Source organism: Heteronotia binoei, chromosome 1 (assembly GCF_032191835.1).
Source record: "Heteronotia binoei isolate CCM8104 ecotype False Entrance Well chromosome 1, APGP_CSIRO_Hbin_v1, whole genome shotgun sequence".
In the NCBI taxonomy this organism is placed as follows: domain Eukaryota; kingdom Metazoa; phylum Chordata; class Lepidosauria; order Squamata; family Gekkonidae; genus Heteronotia; species Heteronotia binoei.
This window is the reverse complement of record NC_083223.1, coordinates 156,329,329-156,345,370: the sequence shown is the minus strand read 5'-3', so window position 1 is coordinate 156,345,370 and position 16,042 is coordinate 156,329,329. Positions and strand designations below refer to the sequence as shown.

General features: G+C 44.4%; 1 protein-coding gene across 1 annotated transcript in view; it reads left to right on the top strand.

Annotated features, from left to right (window-relative positions):
* The window catches only part of PCNX2 (pecanex 2), a 293,389-nt gene that overhangs the window by 139,894 nt on the left and 137,453 nt on the right, over window positions 1-16,042 (top strand). Inside the window, exons 18-20 of the mRNA XM_060242977.1 lie at window positions 1,200-1,292; window positions 2,645-2,795; window positions 15,443-15,584. Of these exons, the coding sequence (XP_060098960.1) occupies window positions 1,200-1,292; window positions 2,645-2,795; window positions 15,443-15,584 (386 nt within the window). The remainder of the gene's footprint in view (window positions 1-1,199; window positions 1,293-2,644; window positions 2,796-15,442; window positions 15,585-16,042) is intronic.

Sequence of the window (16,042 nt, the reverse complement as noted above, 5' to 3'; positions counted from 1 at the left end):
CTCCAGGAGACCTACGCACTGGGCCCATAACCGATGACAGAGTTTGAATGCGCAGGAAGGTGTGGTCCCCTGAGTGAGTAGATAGTTGGGTGCACTCCAGAACACTGTGGTAAAAACACAGACTCCACAACAGCCAGTTAACAGATATATTTTGGGTTAAACGGAAGAGGCAGTCAAGACAGGCAATGGTCATACACAGAATAGCAGTCCTCCAATATGCAGCACCAAATCACAGTCCAATAGAGAAGTCAAAATTCAGTCCAATACATTACATGAATCCAGCAAGTCAGTCAGTAAGTCACTCCTTCCAAGAAACAGTTCAACAGAGTTTCTCCTTCACATATGTCATTCATACAGCATCGCCCAAGGCCAAGGCACGGCATGTAACCAAGGCAAAGTGCTGTGGCTAATGCTACCACAGATATAGTGCAGCCACCCAATCCTAAGCCTGATTGGTAACATGAGCTACACCTGTGCTTCTCGTGACTTCTATCACAGCTGTATAGTTTTAGTTGCATAACCTTGACTCAGCAGTTGAGTTCTTAAAGGAACTCAAACACTGACATCTGCCATCCCTGCACCCCTAGTGACTGCAGTCAGAACTGCATTAGAATTTTTAAAAAATACATTCTGTGAATTCAGCATGACACTGGCCTCAGGGGTCCTCCAGCTGACTTGGCCCTCCCAAGTTTTGTACTCCTAGTCCCCCCCCCCTCTCTGCAACTCTGATTGTGCTGGCAGCTGGCCACCTTTGCCACACTCAAGTTTGTACTGTTAGTGGCCCTTATATATAGACTGCATGCTAGATAAACAGTGTGTTGGTTTTAACCCTTCTGTGTTAGAATTACTAGGTTTTCCAGTATAATTTTTTTCCCTAAATGCTGACACCTGAGTACATGTTGTTTGGCAATATTCTTTAAAGCAGGGGTGAAATTCTAGCTGGAGCTCCTTTACATATTAGGTCACACACCCCTGATGTAGCCAATCCTCCAAGAGCTTACAAAAAAGAGCCTTGTAAGCTCTTGGAGGATTGGCTACATCAGGGGTGTGTGACCTAATATGCAAAGGAGCTCCTGCTAGAGCAATGGCTGATGTAGTTATAATACAACTTTCAGCTGCTAAGGGTGGAGTTCTTTCATCTGTTAAGTCAAAATGGGTTTTGCTTGAGTTTTTAATATTTAAAAAAATTATATTCACAGAAAGAAACCCTGAAATCGGATCTCATTGTGTGCTCTGTGGCTGCCGTGCTTTCATTTGCAGTTAGTGCCAGCACTGTTTTCTTGTCATTGCAGGTAGGTCTCATAACTCTTCCTCCCTCCCATGTTATTTCCCAAATTGTTATTGCAGACTATTACATTAGACATGGTAGAAGAAGAAATATTTTATTTTTAAATGGTAATGAAGTTTTGTACACTGTGCACCTGCAGGAATCTTTGCAATGCAGAGTTAAAATAAAGACTTATATAGAATGTTAGAATAGGAAGAATTATGTGGGTATGCTATGAGGGATATGCAGTGGAAAGCATGACTGAAAGAGGTTCTTTGTTAGAATAGGAAGAATTATGTGGGTATGCTATGAGGGATATGCAGTGGAAAGCATGACTGAAAGAGGTTCTTGAAAAAGGATGGACGCTGTAAAGCTAAACAACTGGAAGATAGGTGCAGGTTGAGAGTTCCTTTCTACTCACAGCTTGTGTCTGTGGAGGAGGGAGAGGGAAGAGATTTTCTGAGATTCCCTCTTGTCATTACTGCCCTCCATCATGTGATGCATGTTGTTTGTGAGGCTCTCCCAATCTTCAAAATGGAAATTCAGGACAAATGCCTAGCTACCTGTGGAAGGAAAAAATTCCACTTTATCAGTTCCTTCTGTGAACTCTTCCTCTGGATCCAGCCTAATGTACTCAGCAGTGGATAACACCTCCTGAGTTAAGAATTTGTACTCCCATCATGGCCAGGAAGAATCATGCTAATATTAAATGCTCCACACAAAAGTAAGATTGATGCAGCAAGATGTTCTATACATTACAGTCCTCATATGAAACTGCTGTTTCAAATGGCCTTCACATGGTAGCTTAAAGTCCAGCAACCAGTGGTCTTACCTTCTAAGTTCCCTTCATAATATTCATGGACATTTTTTTTACTATAATGCCTGAAGCATTCCTTGCACTTCTTCCTTAAATTTGGCATATTCTGAGTTCCTGGTCTTACGTTTCAGTGACATTCCCTGTGAGATACTTTCTGTTTTGTATGCTTAATACGATGGATTGCTTAGGCCATGAATGTAGAGACCAAAACATTTGCAGAAGTGTGAGAGATCATATGGAAACATTTATGTTATTTTCTCTTGAGCTAAAAGTTAAATACATCTTGTATATTCATATTATAAAAAGAAAATGAAAATGAACAGTAGATTTTGCTTTCATTCCCTCAATTCCACATCTGTTCCCCCACCTGCTATATTTACAGGCATGTTTTTTTCCAAGATAAAAACAGAATATTCCTGAATGAAGAAACTTAAAGGAAAAAATGGTGTTTTTAAAATTTAAACATGTATCTAAGATTAAAAAATAAAGTAATAGTATCTAAAATATTGTTTTAAAATGAGATTTAGGTTTTTTTCCCTTTTCTTTTCCTTTTAACTCAGCCATTTCTCAGCATTGTGCTTTTCGCTTTAGCATGGACTGTGGGATTTGTAACACACTACATACTTCCCCAGCTCCGCAAACACCATCCATGGTTGTGGATTTCCCACCCTATTCTTAAAAATAAAGAATATCGACAGAGAGAAGTAAGAGGTATGGAAGCACTGGTTTTGCTTTTTTAAAAAAACTGCATGATATTGTCTACCTGTTTTCCAACAAAAAAAAATGGTATGAAATTATTATATGACATTGTGGGTTGCAAGTTGTTATCATTCAGGGAAAATGAAGGTAATTGAATAGCTAGAGAATGTAAACCTTTTTACATTGTGAGTAGGTATTCAGGTAACAAAGTCATAGCCCAGCAGAGATTATATAGAAGCAGGTACAGTTATCTTGAAATCGTTATGGAAATCCCAGGAGGAGAAGAAAAGACTGTTCAGAGAAAATTTAGCCAGTTTGGATTCTTGTTGGAAAACTCCCCTCTGGATTCAGTTCTGACTTAGGGTTGTCAGTTCCAGGCTGGGAAATTCCTGGAGATTTGGGATAGAGTCTGGGAAGGGAACTCAGCAGGGTAGATTGCCATGTAGTCCATACTTCAAATCAGCCACTCTCTCCAGGTGAACAGATCTTTGTTATCTGGTCAGTGGTAATTCTGAGAATTCTCCTTGCCCCAGCTGGCAGATGGCAACCCCATTCTGACTCGACCTATATGTGTATTATGCATATGTACATTCAGTTTTCACTACAAATTGTTTTAAGATAGCATTGATTTTTTATTAGTTTATATGCAGTGTTTGAAAAATCTCAAAATAACACCTTTAAAAATTTACATTCTGCACAGATTGTAATCCCCTTCCCAAACCAGGCTGAAGTATCAACCTGAAAAATGCTCACACTATTTACTACCAACTGTTTATGTTTACTTCAGCATTCTACACTTTACCTGTTGTTTATTTCTGTTCATAGTTGCTCTTCTATTATTTATTTTGTATGCTGCCTCTTCAGTCCTGCCCAAGGAGGTTAATAATTAAAAGTCACAGTATTAAAATACAAGCTGTTAAAACACAAGCCATTAGACCTAAGCAGCTTTATCCATAATAATAATAATAATAATAATAATAATAATAATAATAATAATAATAATAATAATAATAATAATAATAATTTTTTATTTCTATCCCGCCCTCCCCGCCGAAGCAGGCTCAGGACGGCTCACAACATAAAATACACATTACATCCATTATACTTATAAAAACATAGTTAAAACAGTTATAAAACAGTTATAAAACAGAAGTAGACCACTAAAAGGTTGATAAGATAAATCCACTAATTAAAAGTCTGGTTAAAAGATGTGTTTTGGCCAGGTACCTAAAAGAAAGTAAAGTAGGTTCCAGGGGAGCTTCAAGAAAATGGTGTTATAGAGGTGCGGTGCCACCACAGAAAATGCCCTGTCACTGGTTGCCACCCTCTTCACCTGGAGCAGGACTTGAGAGGCAGATCTTAACCGGTGGGCTAGATAGTATTAAAAGATAGTCAGTCCTTCAGGTACCCTGGCCCCAAGTCATTTGTGACTTTATTTATTTATTTATTTATTTATTTATTTATTTATTTATTTATTTATTTATTCGATTTATATCCCGCCCTCCCCACTGAGGCGGGCTTGGTAAAAATCATCACTTTGTATTGTGTTCAGGAACAAACACATAACCAATGCAGGTATTTCTGCACAGGGGTGACCTGTAACCAACCTAGCTGCTTCATTTTGGATCAGTTGAAATTTCCAAACCAATTTCAAAGGTAGCTCCCCTTTCTAGGGAGATACAAGAGTGTTTATGGTGATTTCTCTGGTTGTGTGCAACCCCACACCTCATTAGCCATTTAGCTATAGTTCCATATGACAAGAAACATGATGCAAAACTGTAACCAGCCTTTCTTTATAGATAGAACTTCAAATAATGGAACAAAAAATCAGTAATATTATGAGAACAGCATCAACTTCTGTAATTCTTTCTTAAAGCCAAAATCCAAACATATTTATTTATTCGTTTAGCGTATTTTTATGCTGCCTCTTCAGAGTCTTGTTTAAAGCAGCATAAAATTAAAAACCACAATATTAAACCACAAGCCTTTAAACATAAGCAGGATAAAAAACTATCCATAAAACAAGCATACTATTTAAAAAGTTGACAAGTGTGAATGAATGGTCAGAAATATATACATTTAATGACAATTATTTTTACCTGTACCTATTTAAAATGTACAACTTCCAAAAATAAATAACACGTGTGAGTTACTACTTGCCCCCACTAAGCTTCTTGTTGGAGAAAGCCAATAGAAAAAAAATTCCTACTCTCTGAAGAAACTTCTCAGTGGATGCAACACCAATGAGAGGGGAGGGAGGGGAAAAGATATGTCCAACTATTATGTCCTCCCTGAACTTCACTTACTAGTAGCCTTTTGCTTGCTGATGGTGTTGGTGAGAGCTTTGGGGGATGAGGATGGAGAAAGTAGAGAAAGAAGTACTTTTCTCCCTTTCTCTTTAAAAACACTGTGGGACTCTATTAACGAATCTTGCCATGTCACATCTACTCTGGTCTTTTTCCTGTACAAGGAAGGTGAGATTTATGAACCTAGCAAGTACCAATGAGAGGGGAGGGGAAAAGATATGTCCAACTATTATGTCCTCCCTGAACTTCACTTACTAGTAGCCGTTTGCTTGCTGATGGTGCTGGTGAGAGCTTTGGGGGTGAAGTTATGGAGGTCCACATTGTTGTCTGCACCACAATATCACTTCAGAAGAAACCCAAAAGTGACGTTAGGTAACTGTAGGAATCAGTAGAACAAAGTAGAAGTCAAGTATCACCTTTAAAAAGAACATTTTTTTTTCAGTATGTAAGCTTTCGTGTGTGCATGCACACTTCTTCAGATGAGGAATCAGGTACAGTGAGCAGAGCTACATATAGGTAGTAGGCAGTGGTTTAGAATGCAAAATGGTACAAATTTAAAATCCAGCGACAGAATAGCAAAATTAACAAATTGAACAAACCTTTGATCTGGGTAGCATGAGCATGAGAAACCAATAAAACAGTAACATGTCAAAATGTGAGAGTGTCTGCTAATCACTCTATTGTTTATAACCCTGGGCCAAAATGAGGGCAATTTTTTTTCCAGAAGTTTTTCCCTTTTAACTACGTTACCTTTTAACATATAACAGACATATAGTTTACCATTAGAAGAAAAATACATTAAAATATAGTGGAAGATGGGTTTAGTATATTTAATGAGATAAAGTCTTTGAAATGGTCTAATGTTACAGCAATGCATATCTTAAAGATCATGTATTATGATACAGTCTCCCACGCTCATTACTTACTAGACTGGGATATTAACAAGTGCAGAGTTTCCCAGTTACTTCAGCCTTCCTCCCATGAGTGCATGTGTAAGACTAAGTGAATGATCTAGCTCTAAGGTTACATGAGGGGGTGTTAAATAGATATGTCTACTGGTTACAGTTACAATGAAAAGATTGGAAAACCTAGCACTAAACTAAACTTAATACAGAAGAGCTGCCTTCAGCATCCCTACCTGGATGTTTATGGAACAAATGAACATCCAGACCACCACTTGCTCCCTGCAGGGGAATCTAGTACTCAGCATTTGGACCTAGACCAGTGTTTTTACCCTTTCCTTTGTTGGTGGGAAGCCTCTACCAATCTAGATTTAGAGAATTTACTTCCACATGGGAAGGTGAGCTTCACTCACCCAATCAATCCAGGGCTCATGTCCCACAGTTCTCAATATCCAGTCATGTTTTACAAGAGCTAGGTCTTCTTTTGTAGAAAAAGCCCAGCAGGAACTCAATTGCATATTAGGCCACACTCTCTGATGTCATCATTGTTCCACACAGATTTTGTATAAAAAGTCTAGCAAGAACTCAATTTCATATTAGGCCACACCCCCTGACACCAAGCCAGCTGGAACTGTGTTCCTGTGCATTCCTGCTCAAAAAAAGCCCTGACAATAGCTATCCATCTTGCCCTCCCTGGCAGATCCCTTGGGGAAGACCCTTGGGGAAGCTTGGAGACTATTTAAAACTATAATCCTAGAAGCTCAGATAAAATACATACCACAAGTTAGGAAAGGCACAAACAGGTATAAGAAGAGGCCAGCATGGTTAACAAACAAAGTAATGGAAGCTGTAAAAGGTAAGAAGGACTCCTTTAAGCGGTGGAAAACCAGTCCAAGTGAGATTAATAAAAGGGAACACAGGCAGTGGCAAATCAAATGCAAGACTGTGATCAGGCAGGCAAAAAGGGACTATGAGGAGCATATTGCAAAAAACATAAAGACCAACAATAAAAATTTCTTCAAATATATTAGAAGTAGGAAACCAGCCAGGGAAGCAGTGGGGCCCTTGGATGACCATGGGGTAAAAGGATTACTGAAGGAGGATGGGGAAATGGCTGAGAAGCTGAATACATTTTTTGCCTCCGTCTTCACCGTGGAAGATGAGAAGTGTTTGCCCGCCCCAGAACCACTAATATTGGAAGGGGTGTTGAAAGACCTGAGTCAGATTGAGGTGACAAAAGAGGAGGTCCTACAACTAATAGACAAATTAAAAAATAATAAGTCACCGGGTCCGGATGGCATACATCCGAGAGTTCTGAAAGAACTCAAAGTTGAACTTGTGGATCTTCTACAAAAATCTGTAATCTTTCATTGAAATCTGCCTCCGTTCCTGAGGACTGGAAGGTAGCAAATGTCACCCCCATCTTTAAAAAGGGTTCCAGAGGAGATCCGGGAAATTACAGGCCAGTCAGTCTGACTTCAATACCGGGAAAGTTGGTAGAAACCATTATCAAGGACAGAATGAGTAGGCACATTGATGAACACGGGTTATTGAGGAAGACTCAGCATGGGTTCTGCAAGGGAAGATCTTGCCTCACTAACCTGTTACATTTCTTTGAGGGGGTGAACAAACATGTGGACAAAGGAGACCCGATAGATGTTGTTTACCTTGACTTCCAGAAAGCTTTTGATAAAGTTCCTCATCAAAGGCTCCTTAGAAAGCTTGAGAGTCATGGAGTAAAAGGACAGGTCCTCTTGTGGATCAAAAACTGGCTGAGTAATAGGAAGCAGAGAGTGAGTATAAATGGGCAGTCTTCGCAGTGGAGGACGGTAAGCAGTGGGGTGCCGCAGGGCTCGGTACTGGGTCCCATCTTCTTTAACTTGTTCATAAATGATTTAGAGTTGGGAGTGAGCAGTGAAGTGGCCAAATTTGCGGATGACACTAAATTGTTCAGGGTGGTGAGAACCAGAGAAGATTGTGAGGAACTCCAAAGGGATCTGTTGAGGCTGGGTGAGTGGGCGTCAACGTGGCAGATGCGGTTCAATATGGCCAAGTGCAAAGTAATGCACATTGGGGCCAAGAATCCCAGCTACAAATACAAGTTGATGGGGTGTGAACTGGCAGAGACAGACCAAGAGAGAGATCTTGGGGTCATGGTAGATAATTCACTGAAAATGTCAAGACAGTGTGCGTTTGCAATAAAAAAGGCCAACGCCATGCTGGGAATTATTAGGAAGGGAATTGAAAACAAATCAGCCAGTATCATAATGCCTCTGTATAAATCGATGGTGCGGTCTCATTTGGAGTACTGTGTGCAGTTCTGGTCGCCGCACCTCAAAAAGGATATTATAGCATTGGAGAAAGTTCAGAAAAGGGCAACTAAAATGATTAAAGGGCTGGAACACCTTCCCTATGAAGAAAGGTTGAAACGCTTAGGGCTCTTTAGCTTGGAGAAACATCGACTGAGGGGTGACATGATAGAAGTTTACAAGATAATGCATGGGATGGAGAAAGTAGAGAAAGAAGTACTTTTCTCCCTTTCTCACAATACAAGAACTCGTGGGCATTCGATGAAATTGCTGAGCAGACAGGTTAAAACGGATAAAAGGAAGTACTTCTTCACCCAAAGGGTGATTAACATGTGGAATTCACTGCCACAGGAGGTGGTGGCGTCCACAAGCATAGCCACCTTCAAGAAGGGGTTAGATAAAAATATGGAGCAGAGGTCCATCAGTGGCTATTAGCCACAGTGTGTGTGTGTATGTATATATATATGTATATATATATATATATATATATATATATATATATATATATATATATATATATATATATATATATATATATATATATATATACACACACACATATATTTGGCCGCTGTGTGACACAGAATGTTGGACTGGATGGGCCATTGGCCTGATCTAACATGGCTTCTCTTATGTTCTTATGATCAGCGAATAATTATCTCTCTGCAGAAATTCATTTCTGTTCTCTCTAACTTCTTTGTGCATTTTATGGGTTCCTTTCCTAGTAAAACAAATGGATCTTCTTCGTGGTCTCTGTGCTTCACACTCATGGGATAGAGTGCCTGCGCCGATCCCCAAATCGGTGTCTGAAAAGCCCGGGATTTTTCCGCGCTCAGCGCCAATGGGCATGCGCAGGCGTCCCAGTACGCATGCTCACCGGCGCAAGTGCGGGGATCCCGCCAGTTCCTTTCTGACCACTGCACGGAGAGGTTTGCCTTTCGTGTCCCCGGTCAGTGAGATATCGTTTTTTTCACCGTTATCATTGTATATAGCCCATTTGTTGTTTTCTTAGCACAGATAGTTAGATAGTTAGTTTAGATAGTAAAAAAAAAAGTTTGTGTGTGTGTTTGTTGGACTGCCTTTCGGGGCCTTTCCCCCCATTTGTTTTCCCCAAAAAGTTTTTTTCCCCTCAGAGGACTCTGAGTGGGTTTTTTGGCGACTGGCGTCTATGGAAAGACGTTGGGTTTTTTTCAAATGCTGCCGCTCTTGTGGGAAGAAGATTGCCCCCCCAGATGGCCATTCTCTGTGTCTTCTCTGCTTGGGTGAAGCGCACCACGTGGAGTCCTGCCCGCACTGTCTCTGCTTCTCCAAGCAAACGCGGAAGAACCGGGCGGCGTGGCTTTCGGCGGCTTTAACTGAGTCGGCACTCTACCCTCAGAAATCGGCATTGGACCCGTCGGCATCGACCATGGCAGACACTCCGGCCCCGACGGTCACATCAGCTGATGTGACCCCGATCGTGACCGAAATGCTGATTGAGCAAGGCTCCTCCACAAAACGATCCCATGAAGGATCAGTGGACACGCCCGCCAAGAAGCGTTGGGATGACTTGGGGACCCGAGCATCCGCTCCAAAGAAGGCCAAGTCCAAGGAGAAGCGAAAGAGGTCCCGCACTCCATCGCCTTCTTGCGACTTTTCGGCAACGATGACTTCTGCTCCGCTGAGGAAGATCCTGGCGTCCCTGTGCCACAGCCCATCAGCATCAAGAGGCAGTACTCAACAGCCCCGTCTCTTAATGTCTGAGCAGGAGATCGACCTCACTCAGCGATCCTCGTCATCCAGGTTGCGGCGTCGTAATGGGAGTGGTTCGATCTCCAAGATAAAGGCATCAGCACCGATGGACCCGTCTACCCTAATGGAACCTAGAGGCAGTCGGGAGCTAGAGCCCTCCATGGCAGCACGCCGTTTCCCACCGCTACCACCGTGGGAGCAGCATCAGTGGCCGCCCACCTACCCGTATCCTTACCCTCCATATCAGTGGTTCCCACCGGGGGAGTTTGCGGAGTGGGATCAGCAGTCGGAGGCATCCTGCATGTCGAGGCTTTCGCACCATTCTCGAAGACCATCGGCAGCGGCATCGGTATCAATCCCTCTGGAGAGGCGCACCGCCCCAGCGGCTGAGACTCGTCGGCAGCCATCGACATCGACCTGTTCGCCCATCCAGGAATCGACGCCGATCCTCTCCGAGCACTCAGTGCACCGGGAGTCTTCCTCGTCGGACTCAGAGAGCGGTACCGACACCCAGGAAGGTGGTTTGGAGCCTTCGCCAGGGTCCCATACAGCCGAGGATCTTCCTATCTCGCCATCGGAGGATCTGAAGTCCTATGGCGACCTGATGAAGGGGATGGCAACCTCCCTCTCCCTGCCTGTAACGCAACAACAACCCATCATGGATGATAATGTCTTTGACATTATGCAAAGAGACACATCCACAGCAATCGCTTTGCCGGTCACCAAAATGATTCTGCAGGCTGTCAAGGAGCCCTGGAAGAAGCCATCTTCGACACCGGTGTCATCCAGAAGGCTGGACCACATGTACAGGGTCCAGGAGATGGGGGCTGAGTTCCTTTTCACCCATCCGAAACCAAACTCAGTGGTCGTCTCTTCTTCCTCCAAAGCACGCAAGGTCCACTCATCCCCACTTGACAAGGGGGGGGGGGAAAGCTGGACAATATGGGAAGAAAGGTCTACTCTGCAGGGGCCCTAGGAGTAAAGGTATCTAACTATGGTATCTCCCATGTCTGTTAGCCGCCCTGAGCCCGCCTGGCGGGGAGGGCGGGATATAAAAATAAAATATTATTATTATTATTATTAACTATGCGGCTTGCATGGCTAGATACCAATACTCCGTATGGGAACAACTCACCCCTCTCCTCTCTTCCCTGAGCGAAGACAAAAAGGCTGCTGCTAGGAAACTGCAGAAAGAAGGCTTTGCTGTGGCCAAGCAACAATTGGCTGCAGCAAAGCACATGGTGGATGTGCCGGCAAAGGCCATCACTTCAGCCGTGTGCATTCGTCGGCACTCATGGCTACGGTCAACAGCCCTGCAGCAAGATACTAGGGCCTTTGTTGAGGACTTGCCCTTTGAGGAGGGTGGCCTCTTCAGCAGTACCACAGACAGTGCACTGCAGGAAATAGATAAGAGCCTGAAGACCTCCAGGAACCTGGGTGTGCAGGCCACCTCCAGAGCTCCCAAGGCGAAGCAGTGGCACAAACCATGGGCCAAGAAGCCTTATCAAAAGTTCTCGCCCAAACAGCCATGGTGACCTTGTTCCACCCAGCCTGACAGCAGACCATCGTACTCAGGCAACAACAGGAACTGTTATGGTTCGCAGGCCACTGGCAAATCCAAGGGTGCTCGCCCTCAAAAGCAGGGCCTTTGACTTTCTCGTGGCACGTGTCATCGTCCCTACTTGTTCAACATCTATCCGCCTCCGCCCTTTCCTACCTGCCTGGGAGTTGATCTCTACAGACAGGTGGGCTCTGTCCATCATAGAAGAGGGCTACAAAATAGAGTTTGCTCAAATTCCGAACCAATCCGTGGTGATCACCACTCCCCCTTCCCCACCTCTGCTGGCGGAGGTGAACAACCTCCTACAGAAACAAGCCATAGAAAGAGTTCCGATGGAGGCCAGGACGGGAGGTTTTTACTCTCGCTACTTCCTGGTCCCCAAGAGGGACGGGGGCTTAAGACCAATTATGGATCTTCGGAATCTGAACAAATTTATTCTGTACCAGAAGTTCAGAATGTCCACGCTGCAAACAATCCTGCCCCTCATCAATCAAGGGGACTGGATGGCAACCCTGGACCTCAAGGATGCCTACTTCCATGTCAGCATCCATCCGGCATTCAGGCGTTTCCTCCGGTTTGCAGTGGGTTCCCAACACTTCCAGTTCAAAGCCCTTCCATTTGGCCTGTCCACTGCACCTCAGGTGTTTACGAAGATGATGAGCGTTGTGGCTGCCCATCTCTGTCTCCAGGGAGTTGTCGTTTTTCCATACATTGACGACTGGCTCCTTGTGGCGAAGTCGAGGGAAAGCTTGTCAACGCACATTGCCATCACTCTACGTCTTCTCGACACCTTGGGGTTGCAGGTCAATTTGGAGAAATCTCACCTTACTCCGTCAAGGACAGTGCAGTTCATAGGGGCTTTGCTGGATACGAACCAGCATCGCACATACCTGCCTCCGCAGAGAGTGAGAGACATTATCGGTCTGGTACAACTGCTACAGAGGCGAATGTGGGGCACAGCGCAGCAGCTTCAGCGGACGCTGGGGCTGGTGGCGGTGACGACAAGCGTGCTACTTTTCGCGAAACTGAGGATGAGAGGCCTACAGTTGTGGTTTCTTCGCCAGTTTCGCCCACTCAGAGACTCACCTCGAAAGAGGTTTGTCATCCCATCTGGGACTCTTCAGATGCTACAGTGGTGGGAGTCGGAGAACAACATCTGTCAGGGAGCTCCCTTCCATCTCCCGACTCCTACTGTGACTATCACAACAGATGCTTCCTTGTGGGGTTGGGGGGCCCACATGGAAGACCTGTGTGTGGGGGGCCAGTAGCCGCCAAAATTGACTCAGTTCCATATAAACTACCTAGAACTGCTGGCGGTTCACTTTGCCCTATGCTCTTTCTGCCCCTTAGTGGCGGGGAAGACTGTAGTGCTACTTACAGACAATACCACTGCCCTGTGCTACATCAACAGGCAGGGAGGGACATTGTCTCGTCGGCTCTGCGCATTGGCGATGGATCTCTGGTTGGAGTGTCTCCAATACGACATCTTTGTGAAGGCGGCACACCTTCCGGGGGTCCTCAACATGCAGGCAGACTCCCTCAGCAGGGGTGGGGCTTCCCCACACGAGTGGGAACTGCAGTGGCATTTTCTGAAGCCTGTATTCCAGCTTTGGGGGTACCCGCAGCTGGATGTCTTCACCACGGCCGAGAACAAAAAATGTCCCATGTTCTGTTCCAGAGGTGAAGCGGATCCAGCATCTCTGGGAAACGGGCTCCTGCTTCCTTGGGAGGGCCGGTTCCTCTACATGTTTCCACCTCTGCCGTTGTTGACGAAGGTGGTCAACAAAATAGCAAGCGAGAGGCCATGCTGCATCCTGGTGACTCCCTGGTGGCCTCGCCAGAACTGGTTCTCGATCCTGCTTCAACTGTCGGGGGGGGGGGTCTTCTATCAGTTCCTGGCAGAACCGGACCTTCTGTCAGCTCAGGGTGGGCATGTATTTCATCACAACGTGCCACATCTGAAGCTGACAGCGTGGTTCACTGACCAGTAGGGTTCTCTGACAGGGTCCAGCAAGTCCTTATGAACAGCAGAAAACTGTCCACCCGCGCTTCCTATGACAGGAAGTGGTGGAGATTCACAGAGTTCTTAGTTGACCCTTCAGTCTCACCTAGCAGTGTGGGATTGTCAGCAATTTTTGATTTTTTGTTATCCCTAGTGGATGCAGGCCTGGTTTTCTCCTCCATCAAGGTATATTTGGTGGCAATATCTGCCTTCCATGAGCTGGTGGAGGGGTACTCTGTTTTCGCACACCCTCAGTCCAAGAAATTTTTGAAGGGGTTGTTTAGGCTGCACCTACCATCAAGGTCGCCCCCACAGTTGTGGGACTTGACTTTAGTGCTGGACAAACTAACTCGTCACCCTTTGAGCCGATGACCACGTGCTCTTTGCAGCTCTTGTCATGGAAGACTGCTTTTTTGGTTGCCATCACATCAGCACGTCCTGTTGGGGAGCTCACGGCGATGCGTTGTGATTATCCTTATCTTGTTTTTGGAGAGGCTGGGGTTTCCCTGGCTCCGGACATTAGTTTTCTTCCGAAGGTGGTCTCTCAGTTCCACCTCAATTTAGAAGTTTGGTTGCCCACTTTTTACCCTAGCCCTTCCTCAGACAAGGAACGTAGGTTGAATGCTTTGGACGTTAAGCGTGCTTTGCTGTTTTATTTGAACCATTCAAAGACTTTTCGTAAGGACAAGCAGCTTTTTGTTTCGTATGCTACTCCCAAGCTAGGTTCCAGGATTTCGTCTCAGAGGCTCTCAAAATGGCTCACTGAGACGATTAAACTCTGTTATTTGTTGGCAAAGAAGCCGTTACCTGGACCTGTTCGTGGACACTCCACAAGAGTGATGGCCACGTCGGTGGCGTTCCTGAGAGGCGTGTCCCTTTCTGATGTCTTCAAGGCTGCCACCTGGTCTTCTCCGCATGCCTTCATGAAGCACTATGCGCTGGACGTGCATGTTCAGCAGAGGACTCGGTTGGGAACTGTGGTGTTGCAAGCTGTTTCTTCCGGTTGACCGTCTTCCCGCCTCCAGGTATGTCTTGCTTGCTAATCTCCCATGAGTGTGAAGCAAAGAGACCACGAAGAAGATAGACAGGTTGCTTACCTTTAACTGTAGATCTTTGAGTGGTCATCTGTGCATTCACACTACCCGCCCTCCTTCCCCACTGCTAACGGTCTCCCTCCAGTAGGGACTTCCAGCAGTCAGGAAGGAACTGGTGGGATCCCCGCGCTGGCGCTGGTGAGCATGCATACTGGGACGCCTGTGCATGCCCATTGGTGCTGAGCGCGGAAAAATCCCGGGCTTTTCAGATACCGATTTGGGGATTTGCGCAGGTGCTCTGTCCCATGAGTGTGAATGCACAGATGACCACTACAGTTACAGGTAAGCAACCTGTCTTTATTAGGATTCCAGGAACTCCCTGATGTACTTCAAAGCACCTTGCATCAGAACAATTGATGGTTATATCCAAAAGTCTCTGTCTCCCCTTAGCTGTGGCTAGTTTTTTTTTATTGTGTCTTCTGTTGTTTCAAGAACTGCCATTTTCTTCTCTGAGCTCTGGCCCACTTCTTATACACGCAGAGACATCTAGAATGTCAGTCTGTTATCTGAGGCTTAAATTTGCTTCTGTGATTAAAAGCTGCTTTGGATTTTTTTCTGATTTTAGCGCATATTACAAGGCCTGAATGTAGTATGAATCCTTATCATCTGAGCCTATTTCATTGTTAATTTTCATTTTAATAAATGAATGTTAACAACATATACAGCTATCTCTATTATATATACATATAAGCTATCTCTATTATTTATGTTGAATGTATTTTGACAAAATATTGCTTTTTTTTGGAAATTTCAGGTGCTGCCCATTTAATGTGGTTTGAAAGACTTTATGTGTGGCTTCAGTGTTTTGAAAAGTATGTCTTATATCCTGCAATCATACTGAATGCTCTCACCAATTATGCTTTTTCAGTCAGCAAATACAAGAGGCTAACCTCTCAGTAAGTAGTTCATACTTGATCATGCAGATAATGCTTCAGTGTGCAAGCAGAAACATAAATGGTGTTAACTAGTGCAAGATCTTGTGGAACACCTGGTGTTTTTCTCCCTGTATATTATAGTGCCCAGAAATTGGTTCTACAACATCTTAGTGCAAGTGGAAATGCAAGTGAACATACAATAAGTTTGACAATGTAAGCAGTGATTGCTGTCTTTTTGTTTCATTGCCACTTGTGCAAGAGCTCTAGAGCAAAAACAAATTTTGCTCTGAATCCAACCCTAAGAATGGATTAAAAGATGAGGAACAGTACATCTCTACCAGGCAGCACTACTTGTGGACTCAACAAGTTGGATGTTGTGTATGGCTTGCCAGATACCAGACAACAATCCATCTAATTTTTGCAGTCTTTGGAAGGCAGCAAATAAGTGAGGTTTATTTAACTTCTCATAGGTAACTATG